The sequence below is a fragment of the Mauremys mutica genome, chromosome 3, assembly GCF_020497125.1.
Source record: "Mauremys mutica isolate MM-2020 ecotype Southern chromosome 3, ASM2049712v1, whole genome shotgun sequence".
Taxonomy (NCBI): Eukaryota; Metazoa; Chordata; order Testudines; family Geoemydidae; genus Mauremys; species Mauremys mutica.
This window is the reverse complement of record NC_059074.1, coordinates 146439858-146460658: the sequence shown is the minus strand read 5'-3', so window position 1 is coordinate 146460658 and position 20801 is coordinate 146439858. Positions and strand designations below refer to the sequence as shown.

The following is a 20801-nucleotide window of genomic DNA, read 5'->3' as shown; positions in this document are numbered from 1 at the left end:
GACATCAGAAATGGTAACATACAAAAGCCAGTAAGAGAACACTTCAATCTCCTGGGACATTCAACAACAGATTTAAAAGTAACCATCCTACAACAACAACAAAACTTCAAAAACAGACTTCAAAGAGAAACTGCAGAGCTTCAATTCATTTGCAAACTTAACACCATTAATTTGGGCTTGAATAGGGACTGGGAGTAGCTGGCTCACTACAAAAGCAATTTTCCCTCTCTTGGTATCGACACCTCCTCATCAATTATTGGGAGTGGACCACATCCACTCTGATTGAATTGGCCTTCAACATTGGTTCTCCACTTGTAAAGTAACTCCCTTCTCTTCTTGTGCCAATATATAATTTATGCTTGTATCTGTAATTTTCAGTCCATGCATCTGAAGAAGTGTTTTTTTTACCCAGGAAAGCTTATGCACAAATAAATCCATTAGTCTTTAAGGTGCCACCGGACTCCTTGTTATGGTTTTTTGGGCCACTCATGATTTTTGATCTCTTGAGGTTGGCAATACCAGGGATCAGAGCCTTGATGCTGCAGAGAGCATGGCACTGTTCAAAGCCTTTGTGGACTTTGCCTTCTTTTTCTCAGGCAGAATCTCTCTAGTCATGAAACTGAGCTTCATGGTCAGCAGTGGTGTCAAAACTGTAGTAAATGACTTTAAGCCCTTGCGTTTAGGCTTTTGGAAGTCAAAGATAACTGACTAGAATTATTCATGGAACAACGGTCATGGTCACCTAATGGGTCCACTGGAGTTGATCAACAATTCAAATATTGAAAAAAATTGTCAAAAACTTAAAATTTTCTATTTGGAAATACTGTTGTAGTGCCTCAGGACTTGTAGATCAGGTGCTTCATGCTCCAATACTCCTCTATAGGCCAGGCTCCCTGATCAGACTACATTTCTCATGATGCAGGTCAATCTGTATCTCTTGGAGAGGGGTAACATTGCATTGGGGCGTCCCTGGCCTTCGTGCATCATGGAAGATGTAGACTGGCCAAAGAGCCCAGCCCATAGAGGAAAATGGGGTCATGATGAGGCAAGCAAATGACAACTGCCATGAGGCACTGCATCACCATTTCAAATCCAAGTATTTCGGGGTTTTCATGGGGTGGGAGGCGAGAATCAAAATTTTCTGTGGAAAGCAGACATTCTTCTCACACAAAAAATCAGAGCTAACAACCCAATATTTCCTCAAAAAACAGTTTAGATTAAAAATTTTGAACCAGCCCTAGCTCACACACAAGGGTTTCCTAATCAGGAAGGTCTGACATTTCACTTGTTGATCCTTGTAGGCCCTTAGAATAAGAGCCAGACACATCTCAGTTAGGAGGAATGGAAAGGAAGTATTTCTTCACACAACGCATAGTCAACCAGTGGAACGCTTTGCCAGAGGATGTTGCGAAGGCCAAGACTATAACAGGGTTCAAAAAAGAACTAGATAAATTCATGAAGGATAGGTCCATAGATGGCTATTAGCAAGGATGGGAAGGGATGGTGTCCCTACCCTCTCTTTGCCAGAAGCTGGGAAAGGGTGACAGGGGATGGATCACTTGATGATTACCCATTCTGTTCATTCCCTCTGAAGCACCAGGCATTGTCCATTGTTGGAAGACAGGATACTGGGTTAGATGGACCTCTGGTCTGATGTGGTATGGCCATTCTTATGTCTCCCAGAATGGATCACCCCTGGTATGGGCACTGGATTCAGAAACTATATCAGGGCACCTTTTGAACCCCTTTCTCAGCTCCGCAATGTGATCAACACCAAGACACAGCTAGCCATGGAATCAAGTGTTCTAACCACAGAAAAAACAAACAAACAAACCTAAAAACACTAGACAAAGTACCGGTATCTAAAATACCTAAAACTGCTAAGAACAGCAAATAACAGATAAAATCTAACAAGAGTATGATTCAAGCACAGCTGAGATCATATGCTAAACAGGACCACAACAAAAGATAAGAAAGGAACTGTATATAACCTCAAGGTCCAAAACATTCTATGCCAAATCCAAAATTAAGTAGATTACATATAAATATCTCCTCCATCCTCCCCTTAATATAACAACCAAAAGAAGACTTCAGCCAAAAGAAAGGAAAAAAAGTCATTCACTAAGATTGGATGACCAATATGTAGAATTTGGTTAACTAATGGCCATCTAGCAGATCTCAGTACAGCAGTCATCACTACTCTGCCCTGATATTGCATTGTTCCTAAGGATTGAACTTTGAAACTTAACCAAAGGAGGAATTTTTCTTGAATGTACTCTGGAAATGAATGCTATCACAGTTGTGAGGGACTACCAGACTGATTTAAAAGTACATTAATGGGTTTACATTGGCCGCAGCGTATCACCAATGTTGAAGTGAGCCGATTAACGGGCATCAACAATATAGTGGATGAAGCCAAACAACGAAGATGGAGGTGGCTGGGGCATGTGTTGAGAATGGATGCTGATAGACACCCTCGTATTGCCCTACGATGGACACCACAAGGAAGAAGGAGGAGAGGTAGACCATTGGGGACGTGGCAAAGGACCATTGAAGAGGAAATGAAAGGTATGGGAATGAAGTGGGATGAACTCTGCTGTCTCGCTCAAGAACAAAATGAATGGAGGAGAGTGGTTGGCGCCTTATGCTCCACAGGGAGTGAATAAGAAGAAGAAGAAGAATGGGTTTAGTTAGAGAAAGTTCTGAACTTCCAATAAAGAATATTCATGTGATTTGAGGCCTACCCTAGAGGGTAGGAAATATAACATCACCTTCTGCAGAGCTTCAATATAGGTAGCATTGTTCAGAGCAAAATGAGGTTCCAAGATCATGCTCTATGACCTTGCATGATTGGATAAAGTTGGCATCCTAAGGAAGCATCTAAAATAAGGATCTGTACAAAAACTCTCTCATCTTGAACATGCTGAGAGTATTATACTACAGAGACTTGACCTTTTTCCCTTAGACACTCTTATACATCCACAATAAAGCCCTCCTGGCTATGGCCACTCAAGGCTTTAACATGGCAGTTAAACTATGGACTTCGCACCAGTCTGCAGAATATGTTCTATTTGGTCACTTATCTTTTGGGGTCGATGAGACCAATAATCACTTCATCCAAAAAAAATCTGTCTGGTCCCCAGTGGAGGATTGGTCTTGCAGTAGCAGAGCTCTTCTGTGACACAGATACATCTGAAGGTCCAAAGCTAGGTGAACCAGGCTCTAGGTTAACCGAAAAGTCAGAAACCATATCACTGCTATTCTCTCACTTCTATCTTTTGTATTCCCCAGGAAATCAGTGGAATAGGTAGGAAGGCACATAGCTTGGACCTTGCCTGGCTCTGCAAGATGTCATTCATGATCTCGCATCACAGGTCCTGACATTCAGAGAGGCAGGGTACTTTATTTACTGTTTCCAAATCTAAAGAAATTGGTCACCAGCCCTCAAAATTGACTTACAATGAATGAAATATTTCTGGGTGTCGGAATCACTCTGCTAACCTAACTTCTACCATGTAAGTCTTGGAGTTCATCTGTCCTTTGGTGAGCAGTGCACATAGCAATAGGAAATTTTGCTCTACCTAGTACAGGAGAACTTCTCTGGAGTAGAGTTGAAAGAGTTTTCATAATAACTGGAAAGAAGAACACAATCAGACTCATTGACTGACATGACCAGAACAGGTCTGTTATCCATGAAAGAAGCAAAGCTCCAAGAATTCAATGAATCATTGTGTTCCAAATGGTGGATTCCATGCTTTCTCCTTCTGGTACCAATTCCTTGAACTGATTTGGGAAGATCCCTTAAGAAAAGAAAAGAAGAAAAAAAAAACCCTGATTCTATGCATTCACCAGTTGTGGGAGCAGAGAATATACAACTGGTGCTGGATCTCTGCCAATGGATGAGATAAGGGGAGATGAGGCGGGAATGCCCAGAATTACTAGATAGGTATATTATGAACTCTGGATCATAAAAACATGCCTGTTTATGAGATCAGAATTCCCAACAGGCTCCAATAAGAACTGAATTTTTGTTTCTGTGACACCATTTGTTTTCAGTCATGGCAATCTTCATCTTCTGTTAACATTCTTCTGAGATGAGACCTTGTATCCTCAACACAGAGGTAGAATGGACTTCTCTTGGACCACATGTCTGTTTTGTCTTGAATTCAAGATACTTTGTTGGCTTCAACCTTCACTCTGTTCAGAATTTTGATGAGAAAAAATTGTCCAGGAAGATTTAAGTGAATTTTCTTCTTCCCTAAAGCCAATATTATTGCTACCATGATCATGAAGAGGGATCCTGGGAGCAGATGTAATGGTAATAATCAAAGCAGGGAAAAGAAAAAAGCTGCCATCAATCTGCAAAACATAATTGTCTGAGGATGGCAAAACGGGAACACTTTGAAGACAAGCCTCCATGAGGAACTTATTTAGATGTTTCAGATAGCAACAAGCAGAGCAGAGCCCTGATTCTCAGGGGATAAAAACAGGATGGGAAACAGGTTGCCGTGCTCTGATGAGAAGTAGATGATGGATGATTTCATTCATGTTGTGACCTTTGCATGGTTTGCTAAGACTGCGAATGGGACAAAGCTGTTCCTGTAATTCTTGTACATCTCCATTGGGTACCCCCTCTGGGCAACGTCCAGTGATTTCATTTAGTCAAAGCTACACGTAAACTCTTTTGCTCCCAAATTGAGAGAGCCTGGTACCAACTGGGGGGCCTAATTCCAGGTAAAGCTAATTTGGAGACCTGCTTATAGCTCTGATGCAACAGTGGGAAGCTACTGACCCTGTGCTTGTTCTAGCTACCTCTTGCAAACAGGTATTTTCTCCTGTTGTACTCCATGGACTGCTTCAGCTTGTCATGTGAGCTGTATTCCTTTCTGTAGTGTCTGGCAGGAGTCAGGATTGTAAATTGACTCTTCTCCTTGACTCCTGAATAGCCTCCGCGTTCCATAAAGTTTCCCATTGTATCACTAAAGATAGGTAACCATTTTTTCCCAACTACCTTCTCATAACTACTGTTCTTTGAGATGTGTTGCTCATGTCCATTCCAAGTAGGCGTGCACGTGCTACATGCACAGTCATCAGAAGGTTTTTCCCCTAGTAGTTCCCGTCGGGTCGGCTGTGGAGCCCCCTGGAGTTGCACCTTCATAGCAGTGTATACAGGTCCCCACTGACCCGCCGCCTCTTCAGTTCCTTCTTGGCAGATACTCCAACAGAGAGGAAGGCAGGTGGGTCTTGGAATGGACATGAGCAACACATCTCGAAGAACAACTGTTACGAGAAGGTAGGTAACCGCTTTTTCTTTGAGTGCTTGCTCATGTCAATTCCAAGTAGTGACTCCCAAGCCTTAAGTAGGAGGCAGGGTCAGAGTTCATGGAATCACTGACTGAAGCACCACTCTGCTGAATGCTGCATCATCCCTGGCATACTGGGTGATAGCGTAATAGGAAGTGAAGGTGTGGATCAAGGACCATGTCACCGCCTTGCAGATCTCCTGAATCGGGACCTGGGCCAGGAATGCCACCGAGGAGGCTGTGCCCTTGTAGAATGTGCCATCAGTGCAGGGGCAGGTATCTTTGCCAAACTATAACATACCCGGATACAGGATGTGATCCACGATGAAATTCTTTGAGAAGACATCAAGAGGCCCTTCATCCTGTCTGCTACTGTGATGAACAGCTGGTTCGACTTATGAAATGGCTTTGTGCATTCAATATAAAAGGTCAATGCTTGCCGAACATCCAAAGAGCAGAGTTTTTGTTCCCAACTGTGTGGCTTAGGGTAAAAAAAAAAAAAATTAAAAAAAAAAACCTGGGAGAAAAATGTCTTGATTGGCATGAAACTGAGAGATGACCTTTAGGAGAAAGGCTAAGTGAGACCTAAGCTGCACCTTTGTCCTTACTAAAAAAGGTGTAAGGAGGGTCAGAAGTTAGGGCCTTAAGCTCGGAAACTCTCCTAATTGATGTTATTACGACCAGGAATGACACCTTCCATGACAGATAGAGTAATGAGGAAGTCGCTAGGGGCTCGAAGGGGGGAGGGGGGCATTAGTCTAGAAAGAACCAGATTAAGGTCCCAAGTCAGGATCGGCTGCCTAACTTGCGAATATAATCTGTCAAGACCTTTACAAAACCAACCGACCATCGGGTTGGCAAAGACTGATCGGCCAGCTGCTCCTGGGTGGACTGCCGAAATGGCGGCTAGGTGAACCCTTACTGACAAGACCAACAGTGCTTAAGTGTAGCGGATACCTCTCATCTTGGACTATCGATGACTGCATTGGAGGGGTGCAGCTCTGCAAACACTAGATCGAGAATTTCTTCCATTTGGTCAGGTAGGTGGCCCAGGTGGAAGGTTTCCTACTGCCAAGGAGAACCTCCCTAATGGGTTCGGAACCACATTAGCTCTACTGGGTTTAACCATGAAGCTTCCAAGCTGTGAGATGGAGAGACTCAAGGCTGGGATGCCGGAGATGACCGGGGTCTTGAGTGATCAGGTCTGGAAGTAAGGGCAAGGAGATTAGGGTGTCCACTGATAGCTCTGGAAGCATGGAGTACCAGTGCTGGCAAGGCCAGGCTAGCACTATCAGTATGACTGCAGCCCCCTCCCTGCGGATCTTGAGCAGAACCTTGTGGACAAGTGGGATAGGCGGGAACGTGTAAAACAGGTGGTCCTTCCAGGGGAGGAGGAATGAGTCTACAAGCGAGCCTGGACTGTGATTCAGGAAGGAACAGAACTGCAGGCACTTCCTGTCAATCTGGGGAACTCCCCACCATTGGAAAATGGTGTTCACCACATCCGGGCGAACAGACCACTCGTGGTTGTAGAAGGATCTGCTGAGATGGTCCACCAGCTTGTTCCGAAAACCCGGGAGGTAGGATGCCTCCAGATGTGTTGAGTGGGCTATGCAGAAGTCCCACAATTTGAGGACTTCCTGACATAAGGGAGAGGAATGAGCTTCACCCTGCCTGTTTACATAAAACATTGCTGTCGTATTGTCTGACACACCTTTCCCTTTAAAGTGGGCTTGGAAGGTCTGGAATGCCAGGCAAACTGCTCTCAGCTCCCTGATATTGATGTGAAGTGAGAGTGTGTCTTGGGACCAAAGGCCCTGCATCCTGAGCTCTCCCAGATGTGCTCTCCACCCCATCGCTGACACGTCTGTGACCAGGGACAGCGAGGGATGCAGTTTGGTGAAGGGGACCTCCGGCGCACACCACCTGTGGATTGAGCCACCATCGGAGAGATCCAAGAACTTGTGATGGGAATGTAATCACCTTGTCCAGGCTGTTGTGGCCAGGTCGATAAGCTGATGCCAGCCAGGCAGTGGAGACATCTGAGCCTCAGCCCACGTACATACAAGATGCCATATGACTGAAGAGTTTCAAGCAATATCTTGCTGTAGTGGTGAGGTATTGCCTGAAGCCTTCTAGGATGTCATGCATTGTCTGAAAACTAGACTCTGGCAAGAAGGCTCGGACTTGACCCAAGTCCAACACTGCCTCTATAAACTCTCTTCTCTGGGTAGGGAATAGAGTTGATTTGTGTACATTCAGCATGAGACCCAGCCTGTTGAAGGTAGACCTTATCATGCTGGCATGTTGTTCCACTTGTACTGTGGAGCAGCCTCTGACCAACCAGTCGTTGAGGTATGGGAATACCTGCACCTGCCTTTTTCTCATGAAGGCAGCTACGACTGCCATGCACTTGATGAAAACTTGAGAGGCTGCTGACAGGCTGAAGGGAAGGACTGTAAACTGGTAACGATTGCAGTTCACTATGAACCTGAAAAAGCGTCTGTGGGCCGGGACTATCGATTTGTCAAAGTACGCATCCTTCAGGTTGAGGGTGGCATACCAATTTCCCGGATCCAGGGATGGGATGATGGCGGCCAACGAGACCATGCAGAACGTCAACTTCTTCATGAATCTGTTGAGGCCTCGCAGGTCAAGAATGGGTCTGAGACTCCCTTTGGATTAGGAAATATCGGGAGTAAAAACCCTTGTCCCATAGCTCCTGAGGAAACTCCGTTCCCACGACCAGGAATGTTTGAACCTCCTGCATGAGGAGTTGCTCATGAGAAGGGTACCTGAAGAGGGACAGGGAAGGGAGGAGCAGAATTGGAGAGAATATCCCACTTCTATTGTGTGGAGAACCCAGCAATCTGAGGTTATCTGGACCCAAGCACAATAGAAGTAGGACAGAGTTCAGAAAACAAGGTGAAGGATCCAGTGACTGGACTGGTGTGTCGCCCTGGGGCACACCCTCAGAAAGGCATGCGTAGAGCCAGAAGATTGCCTCACTGAGCCTTGGCCTGGCATCAAATGGGGAGGCTTGGGCCTGCCATTCCTGCCCTGCTTTCTGGAGAAGTCCTGCCTAGGCTGGGGAGGGTAGAAGTGAGGAGGGGGCTGGAGTTTAAAATGTTTCCTCTGGGTGATGGGGTGAGTCTTTTAGGCTAAGGATCTTGGAGTCATTCTGCTCTGAAAAGGGCAAATCCTGAATTGTTTAATGGACCTCTGTGGGAGGCCCGACACTTGGAGCCATAAGCTCCTCCTCATAGCTATGGCAGAGGACATTGTTTGTATGGCTGAGTCTGCTGCATCCAGCAAGGCCTGTAAAGAGGTCCTGCCTTGCCCTCCTCCATCACAGCTGTAAACTGCGCTCTAGAATCTGTGCGGATTAACTCTTCAAATTTCATCATAGTATTCCATGAATTAAAGTTATGTCTACTGAGGATCGTTTGCTGGTTAGCAAGCCGAAGCTGGATCCCCCCAGTGGAATACACCTTCCTGCTGAAGAGGTCCAGCCTCCTTGAGTTTTTTGATTTCAGAGTTGGGCCCTGCTGCCCCCATCTTTCTTTCTCATTCGCAGCAGCTACAACCAGCAACCCTGGCTGTGGATGAATGAACAGATGTGCATACCCTTTAGAAGGGACGAAATACTTCCTCTCCACCCCCTTAGTTGTAGGGAGAATGGAAGAAGGAATTTGCCACAAGGTTTTTGTGGTGGTTTGAATGGTTTTTATGAGGGGTAATGCCACCCTGTAGGGCCTCTTGGGGATTAAGATGTCCACCATGGGGTCCACTGATCTGACTACCCCCTCAGCCTGAAGCCCCATGTTATGAGCCACCCTGCATAACAGCTCCTGATGTGGTCTATTATCAATGGGGGGCGGCCCAGAGGAAGAAGACCTGCCACCACCTTGTCAGGCGAGGACGACGAAGATGTCCTAGGCAGAACCGGGTCCTCCAATCCCTCTGGAATCGTCCTGTCCGGTGCTGCTCTGTTTGGCACCAGCAGCGGCCTTGGTGCTGGAGTTGGGACCTAGACATGGCTCTGCGCCAGGGTCTGAAGCCGTCTCAGTGCCTTGTGATTGGGGATGGTTCCGGGGTGGCAAAGGGACATGCCCTTCCAAAACTATTGATTGGGAGCCGCTGGAATAAGTGCGCTGGGCTTGATGGTATGCCCACAGGATCCAGAAATGTCATTGCGAAGGCCCTTGCCACTGCACTGGCCACAGCACCATCCCTGCCTCTTGTCTATAGCAGCGCCACTCTGATCGGTGCCGGCTGCGCCTGGAGTAATAGGACTCTGTCTCTGAGTCCGATGACTGGGACTCAGAGCACAGAGACCACAGCGGTGCTGAGCAGGATGATGCCAGGGAATGGTGCCGTGGGGGACAGTGAGCAGTGCCTCATCATTGCAGGCTTATCTCTGGATGGTGCCGTGCCTTGCAGTGCCAGAGGTTTGTCCCACCTGGCGGAGGACTGTGGTGCCATCATGGCAATCAGGTCCCTGAGTGCCTGAAATGCATCCGGGATGGAAGGGAGCTCCATCTCCTCCACCTGGCGCTCTCTAGCAGGAGTCTCCAACAGCACCAGGCAGAACCTTTTGCAGATCTTGCAGCAATCTGTTTGATGTTTCTGCCAGACACTTTAGGCAGGAGTCGTGGGGGGTCACCCCTTGGCATGGGCTGGTGGCAGATTCCACACAGTTTAAAGCCTTGGGATCAAGGCATGCCCCGAACCCCAGGAGGGGAAGGAACTGGGGCGTGACCCCAATGCTAACTAACACTAACCATTTACAGGCTGCCAAAAGAGAGATATTCGGGGAAACACTTGCCAAAGCAAGAGAGACACTCAGTTCTAACAACCGTCACTGGCGGTAAGAAGAAACTTAAGAGGCAGCAGGGACCTATATTCACTGCCTTGAAGGAACGACTCCAGGGGGCTCCACAGCCAACCCGATGGATACCACTAGGGTAAAAACCTTCCGACAACTGTGCACACAGCACACACATGCCTACTTGGAATCAACATGAGCAAGCACTCGAAGAACTGATTTATCTGAGCATCTGATCCCAAGGACCAAAGCCTCATATAACTACATGAAACAAGTCAAATCCCACTCTCCCCCTCCCCCAAAGAAGTCCTTAACCAGGTGATTTTTAGGTTGAGAGGGACCACACTTGTAATACTGTCCACCCATAGTAGTGTTGCTTGTGAAAGCACATGGAGGTACTTAGGGTATTGGATGACTGTTTATTTTTGTTGGTCTGATGCCCCCTGAGAGTTTTTATGCCCAAAGGAGGGGGCTGAGACATGTGAAGGGCCTGTATAGCGAGCCAGCCACTCTTTCAGTTAAAAAAATCTCCCCTAGTTAGAAACACAGAGTCCCAGAACACCAGGGACAATAGCCACATTTATCTTCAGTAGTGATACCAGGTTAAGTTTTAACTGGTGCACACTAAGGAACCTTTCGCCTTTATAAAATGGAGGCCAGAGCAGAAAGAAATAAACAGTGTTTGTCACAGAGTGACTGGCCCCTTTAAGAGGGAGCAGGGTCCAGTGCACCTGTGATTATCTGCTGCCCAACTGGGTGTAGGGGAAGGCACCTAGGCCTTATAAAGGGAGACACAGCAGCAGGGGAGGAGCTACCCATGGATCTCTCATATCCCAGGAAGGTAAGAGATGAGAAAGGAGAGCTGCTTCTGCTGCTAAGACTCAGGAAGAAAGGAGCTTTGGAAGCTGCCGGAGGAATGACCTGAGAGTCCAGTAAACACAGCCCCAAGAAAGGGGCCTGTGCAACCCCCTAACCTCATAGGGAGAGACTGAGCAGAACCTAGGAAGGGCTGATAACCGTGCCTAGCAGAAAGGCTTGGAGCCAGATAGATCATTAGGGAGGAGGGGCTATGCCCAGTGGGAGACTGCAGTGAGTAGACAGACACTTTATTTTGAGAAACCTAGAGGAATCCGACAGAATTCAGGGAGAGAGGGCTATGCCCTGTGGGAGACTGGGGCAGAAGATACCTGAACTTCAATCTGTTTTAGGTTAATAAACAAGTCCTCAAAAAAGGGGGTTGTTATTGAGCATAAACCTCTGGATTATTCCTGAGAATCCGTGATAGGGAAGTCAGGGCAGAGGGCATTACAGGGCAGGCATACTCCTTTTACAGTGGCCAAGAGGCCCCTTACTGCCTGCCAGTTCTTCCACATCTGGGATGCTGTCCTTCTCCTCATTCCTTAGACAACTGCTGGAGGAAGAGATAGAGGCGGTGACAAGGCATGGCAGAATAAACAGAAGATGGAAATAATAATCTGGACATTAGAGCATGATGACTCATAGCAGCAGCAGCAGCAGCAGCAATCTTTTAGGTGTGACAGGAAATCCTTATCCCTCTCTTACACCTTCCCAAGAAGCATCAGACACAACAGGCAGGAGATACAGACCATGCCTTTTGTCTCTGGGTTTTCTCTGCTCAGAGCTCTCCCTGAAACCTACAGGGGCACCATGCCTGTGAGGAGAAGCAGAGTGGAGGAATAAGTCTCCCCAAAAGGTAAATGCAGCCCTGGGACACAGCACGGAATTAGACAGCTACATTATTGAGCCAAATTGTTAATCTAAACATTGTAAATAAATTTTGGCATTTCCCTCAGCTGCTGTGGAGGCAGAAAAAACTGGAGGGAACTTCAGGAGGGGAAAATTCCCCTGTTGCCAGTGACTGGTTCTGCCCTCAAGTTCTAAACAGGCTGACGTAACCATCCTGACAGATGGGTGAACCTTACCATGAAAAAGCAATAAACTTTTCTAGCCGTGAAGACATGTCATAAATGAAAAAGCCAAGAACCACCAGAGCACAATGTAAAGGTAAAATTTTACTCCCCTCGTTTGTGTGTGTAGTCTTACCATGCTGGATTCTGTTCTCAATTAAACTCAAACAGTCGTGACATTTTGGGCCTTATTTTCATCTTACACAGGTGTAAATTAAAAGTAAACTCCATTGAAATCAACAGTTACATCAGTGTAAAAATCATAATGAGAATAGAATCAGGCACATTGACTTTAATGGCACTTCTCCAGTACATTGAATGGATTTGGCCCATATGTTATAAAAGGCACAGTGGATCTACTTAATGAGGTTAAAAATAAATGCTTTTACACAACAACTCTTTGAAAAGATCTCCAAGCTAATAAACAGTCTTGCAGCTTTGCGGAGAGAGTTAAAAGGAATAATATTTTGTTTTAAATTATGCCTCTCCCTAAATCTAATATATTTTAAAAGAAAGAAAGAAACAAAGAAAGAATGAAGGTGGGGGGGGGGGGACTTACTGTGATTGCAGTTGCTGAGGTAATCCAACAGGGGACTTCTGCTTGAGAGTGAACATCATCTGAGCCACCGGGCTGACTTTCTGTGGAACCTGTACTTTCTGAGAGAAAGTCTGCTGAGCAGCCTGCTGAGGAATTGGCCACGGTGGAGTCACAGGGCCCTGACCTCCGGTGGAAGAAGTATCTTGCATGACAGTAGTCTCACAGGAGTTACCTTTCGTCCCTGGTTTACACACACAAAGCTGAGGTCGCAGACACATCCCTCCATTTTGGCATGGTGGCGAACAGTTAGCTAAGAAAAAAAAGACATTTTAAAAAGTACCGGTGAAGCAAAGCATTATGGAAACAACAAACCCTCCCCCAAAGTACAATGGCAACATTATGGAGTTTCCCAAAGACAGAATTAAAGCTCATGGTTGAAAACAAAATGGGCAAAATTCAGCAGTGATAAAAACTGTATATGTGGTAAAGACGTGTAACTCACATTGATTTGACATTAAAGGTGCATGCTTACATGATGACAGGCAGAAGGCTGATGAACAAAGAATAGAATACAAGAAACTGTGGGAGGCTACTTTTATTATATATCCTCCTGTTAGTAGCTTTCTGCTTCATTCCCCAGCTTTCCACCTTTCAATGTGTAAATTGGACACATTTTGCACACCCACTAAACATCAAATTGGTGCAAGTTATCCATCTCTACCTCGATATAACGCTGTCCTCAGGAGCCAAACAAATCTTACCGCGTTATAGGTGAAACCACGTTATATCGAACTTGCTTTGATCCACCGGAGTGCACACCCCCACCCCCCAAGCACTGCTTTACCGTGTTATATCCGAATTTGTGTTATATCGGGTCGCGTTATATCGCGGTGAGGTGTATAACTTCACTATTGACACAAGGAACCAGATTCTCTTTACAAGTATTCAATGCACTATTGGGAATTGTTCCACTCATTTCACAGATCAATAAAACAAGGAACAGAAAGGTGAATCATTTAACCTATTTCCTTCCACTAAAGCGGAGACTAAAACACCTTACATCCATATGCCATAGTAATAGTGTAAAAAAACATACATACTAGTGGTCCTAGCACTAGCTAGCAACACCACCAAGAAAATAGCTTTCCTTGATGCAAAAGTACAGCAATAATTAATCCTTAACAGCATTCAAAGCATATGTCACAGACTGCAGCAAAACCTCCCTCAGAACTAAGTACTGTAATACCCCCATGAACAAACACGGCACAAGTTATAGAGCACTTGAGAAAGAACTAGAGGACAGAGAATGTCAGTCTCCAAAACCCAGCCTCTTAGCATTATCACAATGATTATTTAGATCTGTCAGGATTATAACTCAGGGAACTCCAAATTCTCACCTTCATGCTCAATCTACTAGACCATATTGTTTCCCTAAAATTTTAAACTGCATGCATCTATATTATCTTGGAAAACAAATAACCAAACTCTGCAAATCCTGGCCCCAGCTGTTCTGTAGCCATAACAGGCTCTCAAGTATCTGCAAATCTTGTGGTATACAAACTCTCCGAGAAGTGGCTGCCCAACTCCAACCTCTAAAAACAAAGCTGATGTCCATCACTCCACTCCCTTCTATCTCAAACTGCACCCACTTATACATCAGGATCAGTCAGCCTGGTGAAAGAAGGACCAGTACAGGTGGCAGTAAGAATATACTGCAGCGGGCTCAACCCCGGGGACGTGTACAATGGCAGTACACAGATGTCTTCCAGGGGCACACCAGCTCATCTAGATATTTGCCTAGTTTTACAATAGGATACATAAAAAGCTATAGCGAAGTCAGTACAAACTAAAATTTCATACAATGACTTTATACTGCTCTATATACTATACACTGAAATGTACGCATAATAATATATTCCAGTCAATTTTTTTTTATAATTATATGGTAAAAATGAGAAAGTAAGCAATTTTTCAGTAATTTTATGTCTGATTTTGTAAGCAAGTAACTTTCAATTGAGGTGACACTTGGGGGTACGCAAGACAAATCAGAATCCTAAAAGGGGTGCAGTAGTCTGGAAAGGTTGAGAGCCACTGATATACTGCATCCCTTACAGACATATAAGCCCAGAATTTGGCCTTAAAAGAACAAAAACAAAATTTGAGAGAGTAATAATAAATATCAGTATCAGCACTGTAAATCAATGACGTAAAGCAACAAAATTTATAGTTACATTATCCGACCTATCATGTAAGATCACTGAGTTTTTTCCTTGCTGTGATTTTCTGAACCATCAGCAAGTAGAAATTTTCCCTATTTTTGGTGGAGGACATAATTTGTGCAGTTTCTGTCAAAGTAGTTTGCTTTTTAAAACAAAACACTGTCTCTTCTAAAATAGAAAACAGTTCTTTGCCCTTTTGAAATAAGATTCATGCCATGTGTAGTAAAGTTGGTGGAGCAATTTCCATCTAAACGAAAAAGCAGAGTTTTTTAAACAATCATACTGTCTTCAAATTTCAGACAAATGTATATCATAATCTTTGCATTTTTCTTCCTTCCTGTCTCAATAGATCTTTCAATAGGTCTAGTTATATTAGTTAGTAATGCCAGACAGCTTTTCAAAGCCAGCATCAGCCTAACACCTGCTTAACCATAACAATTAATTTATGAGAGAAAAAGAAATGATTAATGAAAATTGTGCTAATCCTGATGCAATAAACTTCCTATAACAAATCTCCAGCTATGGGAGAGCTAGAGGTCTGTGTGGGTAATCTCTTTCATTAGCCCACTTAAACCAGAATATTTCAATCCCATTTAACCAACAAACATCAACTGGCAAATAGAGACTTCTTTTTTGGCAGTCTTACCAGTACTATTTTATTTGCAGAATTTTAAAGCGGTTTCTTTCTCTGCAATACTGGCTATTTTTGGTCAGCTCCAGTTCTTCTCTGGTCTCTTAACATGTACTTTTCGCTTTAAACCTCTAATTTTTATTTGAACTGTTGTGTTTCACCCAAGGATGGTGCTCCTATTTTCCCAATCAGTCTTGCAGTCTATTCAGCAAATAATCTATTATAAAACTTATATCATGTTACAGCCCATCCCCCACTTCAATGAGCTTCACCAACTACTTTTGAAAACAATTCAATTTAAATTAAAGTTTATTGCACTAAACAATTCAAAACAACCTTAATATAATTCAAATATCTATCTAAAGGTAATTTCTTACAGCCCCCATTATTGTAGAATGTAATCACAGTCAAACTACAATCTTCTTATTGAGCATAATAATTGTATATACACCGCTAATATCATTAGAGATAAAGTTATTCTTTAAACATAGACTAAACATAACTGATACCAGATTATAACATTATGTCCACTATATTAAAATTGGAACAGTTTAGGTCATAAACCATCAAATCTGAAACCACAGAACAAATAATAAATACACAAGTATATTCAATTATCCAAATTTATGTTAAAAAAAATATGCAAGGCCCTGGGCGAATACTCATTTAAGTCAAAGGAAAGACTACTTGGGACTTCCATGAAAGTTGGATTGGTCCTTAAAATATTTAAAAACAAAGGTAGGGTGGAATTAAGATGGTTTGGGTGCTAGTCACTGAGAATTTTTCAGTTAATGGTATATGTGCATGACCAGGGTGTTAAGTCGGAATCCGAATATTTTATGTAACCTCAACATGTGTTTTCCATATTGTCATGTTCTTTAATAAATGTGTTCTTCGGTGGTACATCTCCTCTTGAACTTTACATAGCAGAAGAAAGTTTGATACCAGAGGAATCAAATATTATGTTGTTATTATTTGTATTACTGTAGCACACAGGAATCCCAGTCATAGACCAGGACACATGCTAAGTACTATACAAAGAGAACAAAAAGATGGTCCCTTATGAAAAGTTTGTTTATATTTGTTTGTTACATTTATTTGTTTACATTTTGGTTGATTTAGGAGAGATTTTTTCCTTCTCTCAGGAAGATGGCATGGGGATTTACAGTAACAAATATATTTTATAATATAAAAACAAATAATCTTCATGACTAAATATTTTAGTTGCATTTTGCCTCTGGACTCAGATTTTATTAACTTGCCACAGTATCCCCAAAATTATTGTTTATAATTAAGGCTAGGTTTTAGTCACAGGTATTTTTAGTAAAAGTCATGGACAGGTCATGGGCAGTAAACAAAATTTACAGCCCGTGACCTGTCCATGACTTATATTATATACCCCTGACTAAATCTTGGATGCTTGGGAGTGGGGCACGGCACAGCCAATGGGAGCTATGGAACCAGCACTCGGGGCGGAGGCAGCATGCGGCGTCCCCTGGCCATGCCTCCACCTAGGAGCCAAGGGACATGTCATCACTTCCAGGAAGCCACCCAAGTTGCTCAGGCAGCCCCTGTGCCAGCTGCACCGGCCACTGCAGAAGTTACAGAGGTCCTGAAAAGTCACAGAATCTGTGCCTTCCTTGACAGATTCACAACCTTATTCATAACCAACAACTGTATTTAAAACTATTCCAACAACAGCAATAACCTGCTAGTGTGTACAGTGCCTAAGTGATTCTTATACAACCCAAATAAAAATATCACATATTTAGAAAATGCAGTCTAGAATCTTTAATAGCATTTTTGCCAATAACATTTCAACAGAACCTGCTAAGTGGAGCTGAAAGAAAAAGTGCCATTGGCTAACAAGGGAAAGGATCACAATGGGTCATGAAACAGCTAGAAGAGTGAGTTGGAAGGACTAAGACAGCTGCCCCAAACATAATGATGTACGAGAAGGTTGGGGAAGAAGAGGGCAGATGTGGTGAAGAATGTTTCTGAATTTGGAACGCAAATCAAAGCTGAAGATAAAGGTCTGCATACATAGTTTATTAACTCATTCCAATCCAGTATTTGTTAAAGGAGAGACTGTCAAAAGTACCAAAGGTATTTAGGAGCACAAGTCCCTCTGGTGCTTCTGAAAAATCTCATCCTAAATATGGAAGAATGAGAACAAAAGAAAGAGTATTTGTTTTCTCAAAGTCCTTTTTACTACAGGTTTCAGAGTGGTAGCCCTGTTATTCTGTATCAGCAAAAATAACGAGGAGTCCTTGTGGCACCTTAGAGACTAACAAATGTATTTGGGCATAAGCTTTCGTGGGCTAAAACCCACTTCGTCAGATTCATGGAGTGAAAAATACAGTAAGCAGTATGAATACACACACACACGAAAAGATGGGAGTTGTCTTACCGCTAACAAGGCCAATTCAATTAAGGTGGAAGTGGCCTATTCTCAACAGTTGACAAGAAGGGGTGAATATCAAGAGAGAGGGGAAAATTACTTTTGTAGTACTAATGAGGTCAATGCAATCAAGGTGGACATCAGCCATTTCCAACAGTTGATAAGGTGGTGAGAGTATCAGCAGAGGGAACATTACTTTTTGTAGTGACGCATCGACTCCCAGTCTTTATTCAGGACTAATTTGATGGTGTCCCGTTTGTAAATTAATTCCAGTTCTGCAGTTTCTCGTTGAAGTCTGTTTCTGAAGTTTTTTTGTTGAAGAATTGCCACTAAGTGTCTAGGGAGATTGACGTGCTCTCCTACTGGTTTTTAAATGTTACAATTCTTGATGTCTGATTTGTGTCCATTTATTCTTTGCATAGAGACTGTCCAGTTTGGCCAATGTACACAGCCTTTGAAAAAAATAGACCTTTGACCTTTTATTTCAAAGAGAAATCCAGAAGATCTAACACTTGCTAAGCATGCCACAATATTCTTCAAACTGGAGGTTTAATGACAAAGTAAGTGGAACTCCACAACTAATGGCCACACTGGACCACTCTGATGCACAAATCTTCTTCCACTTCCATCTAAAATCCTTTACGTCAACATTGCCATGAAGAAATGAAAATCTATCAGTCTGACCACTGGAAGACTTTATCACAATTTAAGAAATGATTTCACTTATATTTTAAGTACATTGTTATTGATGGATAAATGGACTTGTGTATATTAATGCCTGTGTCTAGACAAAAAGGCAGCAAAGAATGTGGATTATCAGTTTTAGAAATTCTGTTTGATACAATATAAAAATGGCTACCTCATCACCAGCTTAACACTCCACAAAGCATAAGATATTAAATAGAAACTACTGGATAACTGTCATACTCATTAGCTCAGCAAATCAGAGGGCAATTACTTGCACTGTATTTTACCTTGTTCAAAAAGACACTCAGTGAAGGAAATGCCAAATTTCTTCACAATACTTTGTTTCTCTTTCAATATGAATAGACTCACATTGCCAAATCATGACATAAGGGGTCAGAGAGTTGCAAACAGAAATCACCAGACAATGCAGGTGGAAAAGGGAAGCTCACACTGCTACTCCTCCATAGCTAGAGCATTATTAAACACACCTGTTGGTAGATAGGAGCTCAGTGGCTAACCCAAGAGTAAGACAGAGAACAGCTGCCCCTCTGGAGACATCATGCCATTTTTCTGTAATCCCCACACAGCATCCAGATGCTATGGTGATAGACACTTTATAAAAGCTGATAAAGTTATGCAGAGACAGAAACAGACAAATATCATCCATTTTGGGTAGGAGTCGGGGATAAAAAAAATAAAATCAGTCAAATTTTATGAACCCTGAAAATGTGTGTTCTACTGACACCTAAAATATATTAAAATCACTTATCCTAACCTCCAGGCTCTTTAACAAGTTTAAACACATACATAAAATTAAGACAACCACCCACCCAAAACAGCCCAAGCCTACATAACAAAACAATCAACCGGGATATCTGAAAATATAAACAAAACTCCTATCATTCTCAAAAATAAAATGAAATGGTAATTCAGATGACAAATTCATAATTTTGCCAAAAATACCCAAAGAATTAGGATCCTCATCACAAATTCTGCTCCAGCTACACAAACATAAATCCTGAGTAACTCTACTGAAGTTAATGGAATTAGTCTAGATTTACACCAATACAACTAAGTAGAATTTGAACTCTGTTTTTAAAATCAGCTTAACTTCTTTCACCCAAGAAAGTAATTTTTGAAATTCTTTAAATCTTTGATTTATAATCATACAGGCCAGATTCTGATCTCATTTACAGCAGGATAAATCCAAAGAGTTTCTCCAATTTGTATATAAAACATATGAAGCATTGCGGAGCAAACTGCATTACTCTACCATCAACTCTTACAAGACAAGAGACAGCAGCATGTCTAATACACATTATGGGGAGAAATTTTAATCAATTTTTTTTGTGAGATCAGTAACAGCAGATGAAAAATTGTTGTATTGTATCTTCACAGCAATGCCCAGCTGCCCTTTTATTGAAGTTACTGAACAACAACACAGACTGCTATCAGATCACAGGATGACAAAATGGGAGGCCACATTTGTAATACATCATAAAACTGTCTATTGTCTCCTTATACCCACTTAAAAATGTCACTGCTTTTTTTTAAAAAATAAATAAATACCCAAGACAGGCATCTGCAACATGCCACAAATATGACCTAATTATTACAATTGAACTTCAACTAGATGCACAGTGATTATTGTGTTTAAACACCATTGTTTTCCATAAAGTTGAGTTTCTAAAATGTGGAATGTTAAACTACAGATCTGATAGCAAAACCATGGAACCAACATTGCTCCTCTTGAAGTCAATGGGAGTTATGCTACCGATTTCAATAAGAGCAAAATTGGGCACTAGGGCCAAAATTCAGCAGTGATGTACATAATAATGTAATACGGGTATAAAATTAGTCAGAAAATGGCAAGGTAAGTAGCAAAGTAATAAACTTTACACTGATTTTGTATTTGTGGAGGGTGAAATTCACCCTTCTGCAGAGGGCCAGCCTAAGGCCCTTAGGCTGAAGTGAGATAAAAGTGGTGGAAAAAGGCCTTGTGCTGGTCTTCTGCCCAGAGATTCATTTTACCATCAGAATTCAGGGAGTGGTACAGGGGTAAACTGAAGTGCAGAGCTGATTTATCTTACATCTCCTCCTTGGCTGCCTTTCCTGCTACATTCTCTTGCTCCATTTGCATGTAAATTGCGCTCATTTTGTACCTATTGAATGCCAAATCAATCCAAGTTTGTGTTTTCTAAGCTTAATGCTAATAGTTTTGTTGTAAAGCATGTGATTTTTTCAATTTTCTCTTTATGTTTACATG

At 42.8% G+C, this 20801-nt stretch overlaps 1 protein-coding gene across 4 annotated transcripts in view; it reads right to left on the bottom strand.

Annotated features, from left to right (window-relative positions):
* Window positions 1-20801, bottom strand: part of LTBP1 (latent transforming growth factor beta binding protein 1) — a 331513-nt gene that overhangs the window by 287898 nt on the left and 22814 nt on the right. For all 4 annotated transcript variants that reach the window (XM_045009926.1, XM_045009927.1, XM_045009928.1 and 1 more), the window contains exon 3: window positions 12619-12907. In XM_045009926.1, coding sequence (XP_044865861.1) covers window positions 12619-12907 — 289 coding nt within the window. The remainder of the gene's footprint in view (window positions 1-12618; window positions 12908-20801) is intronic.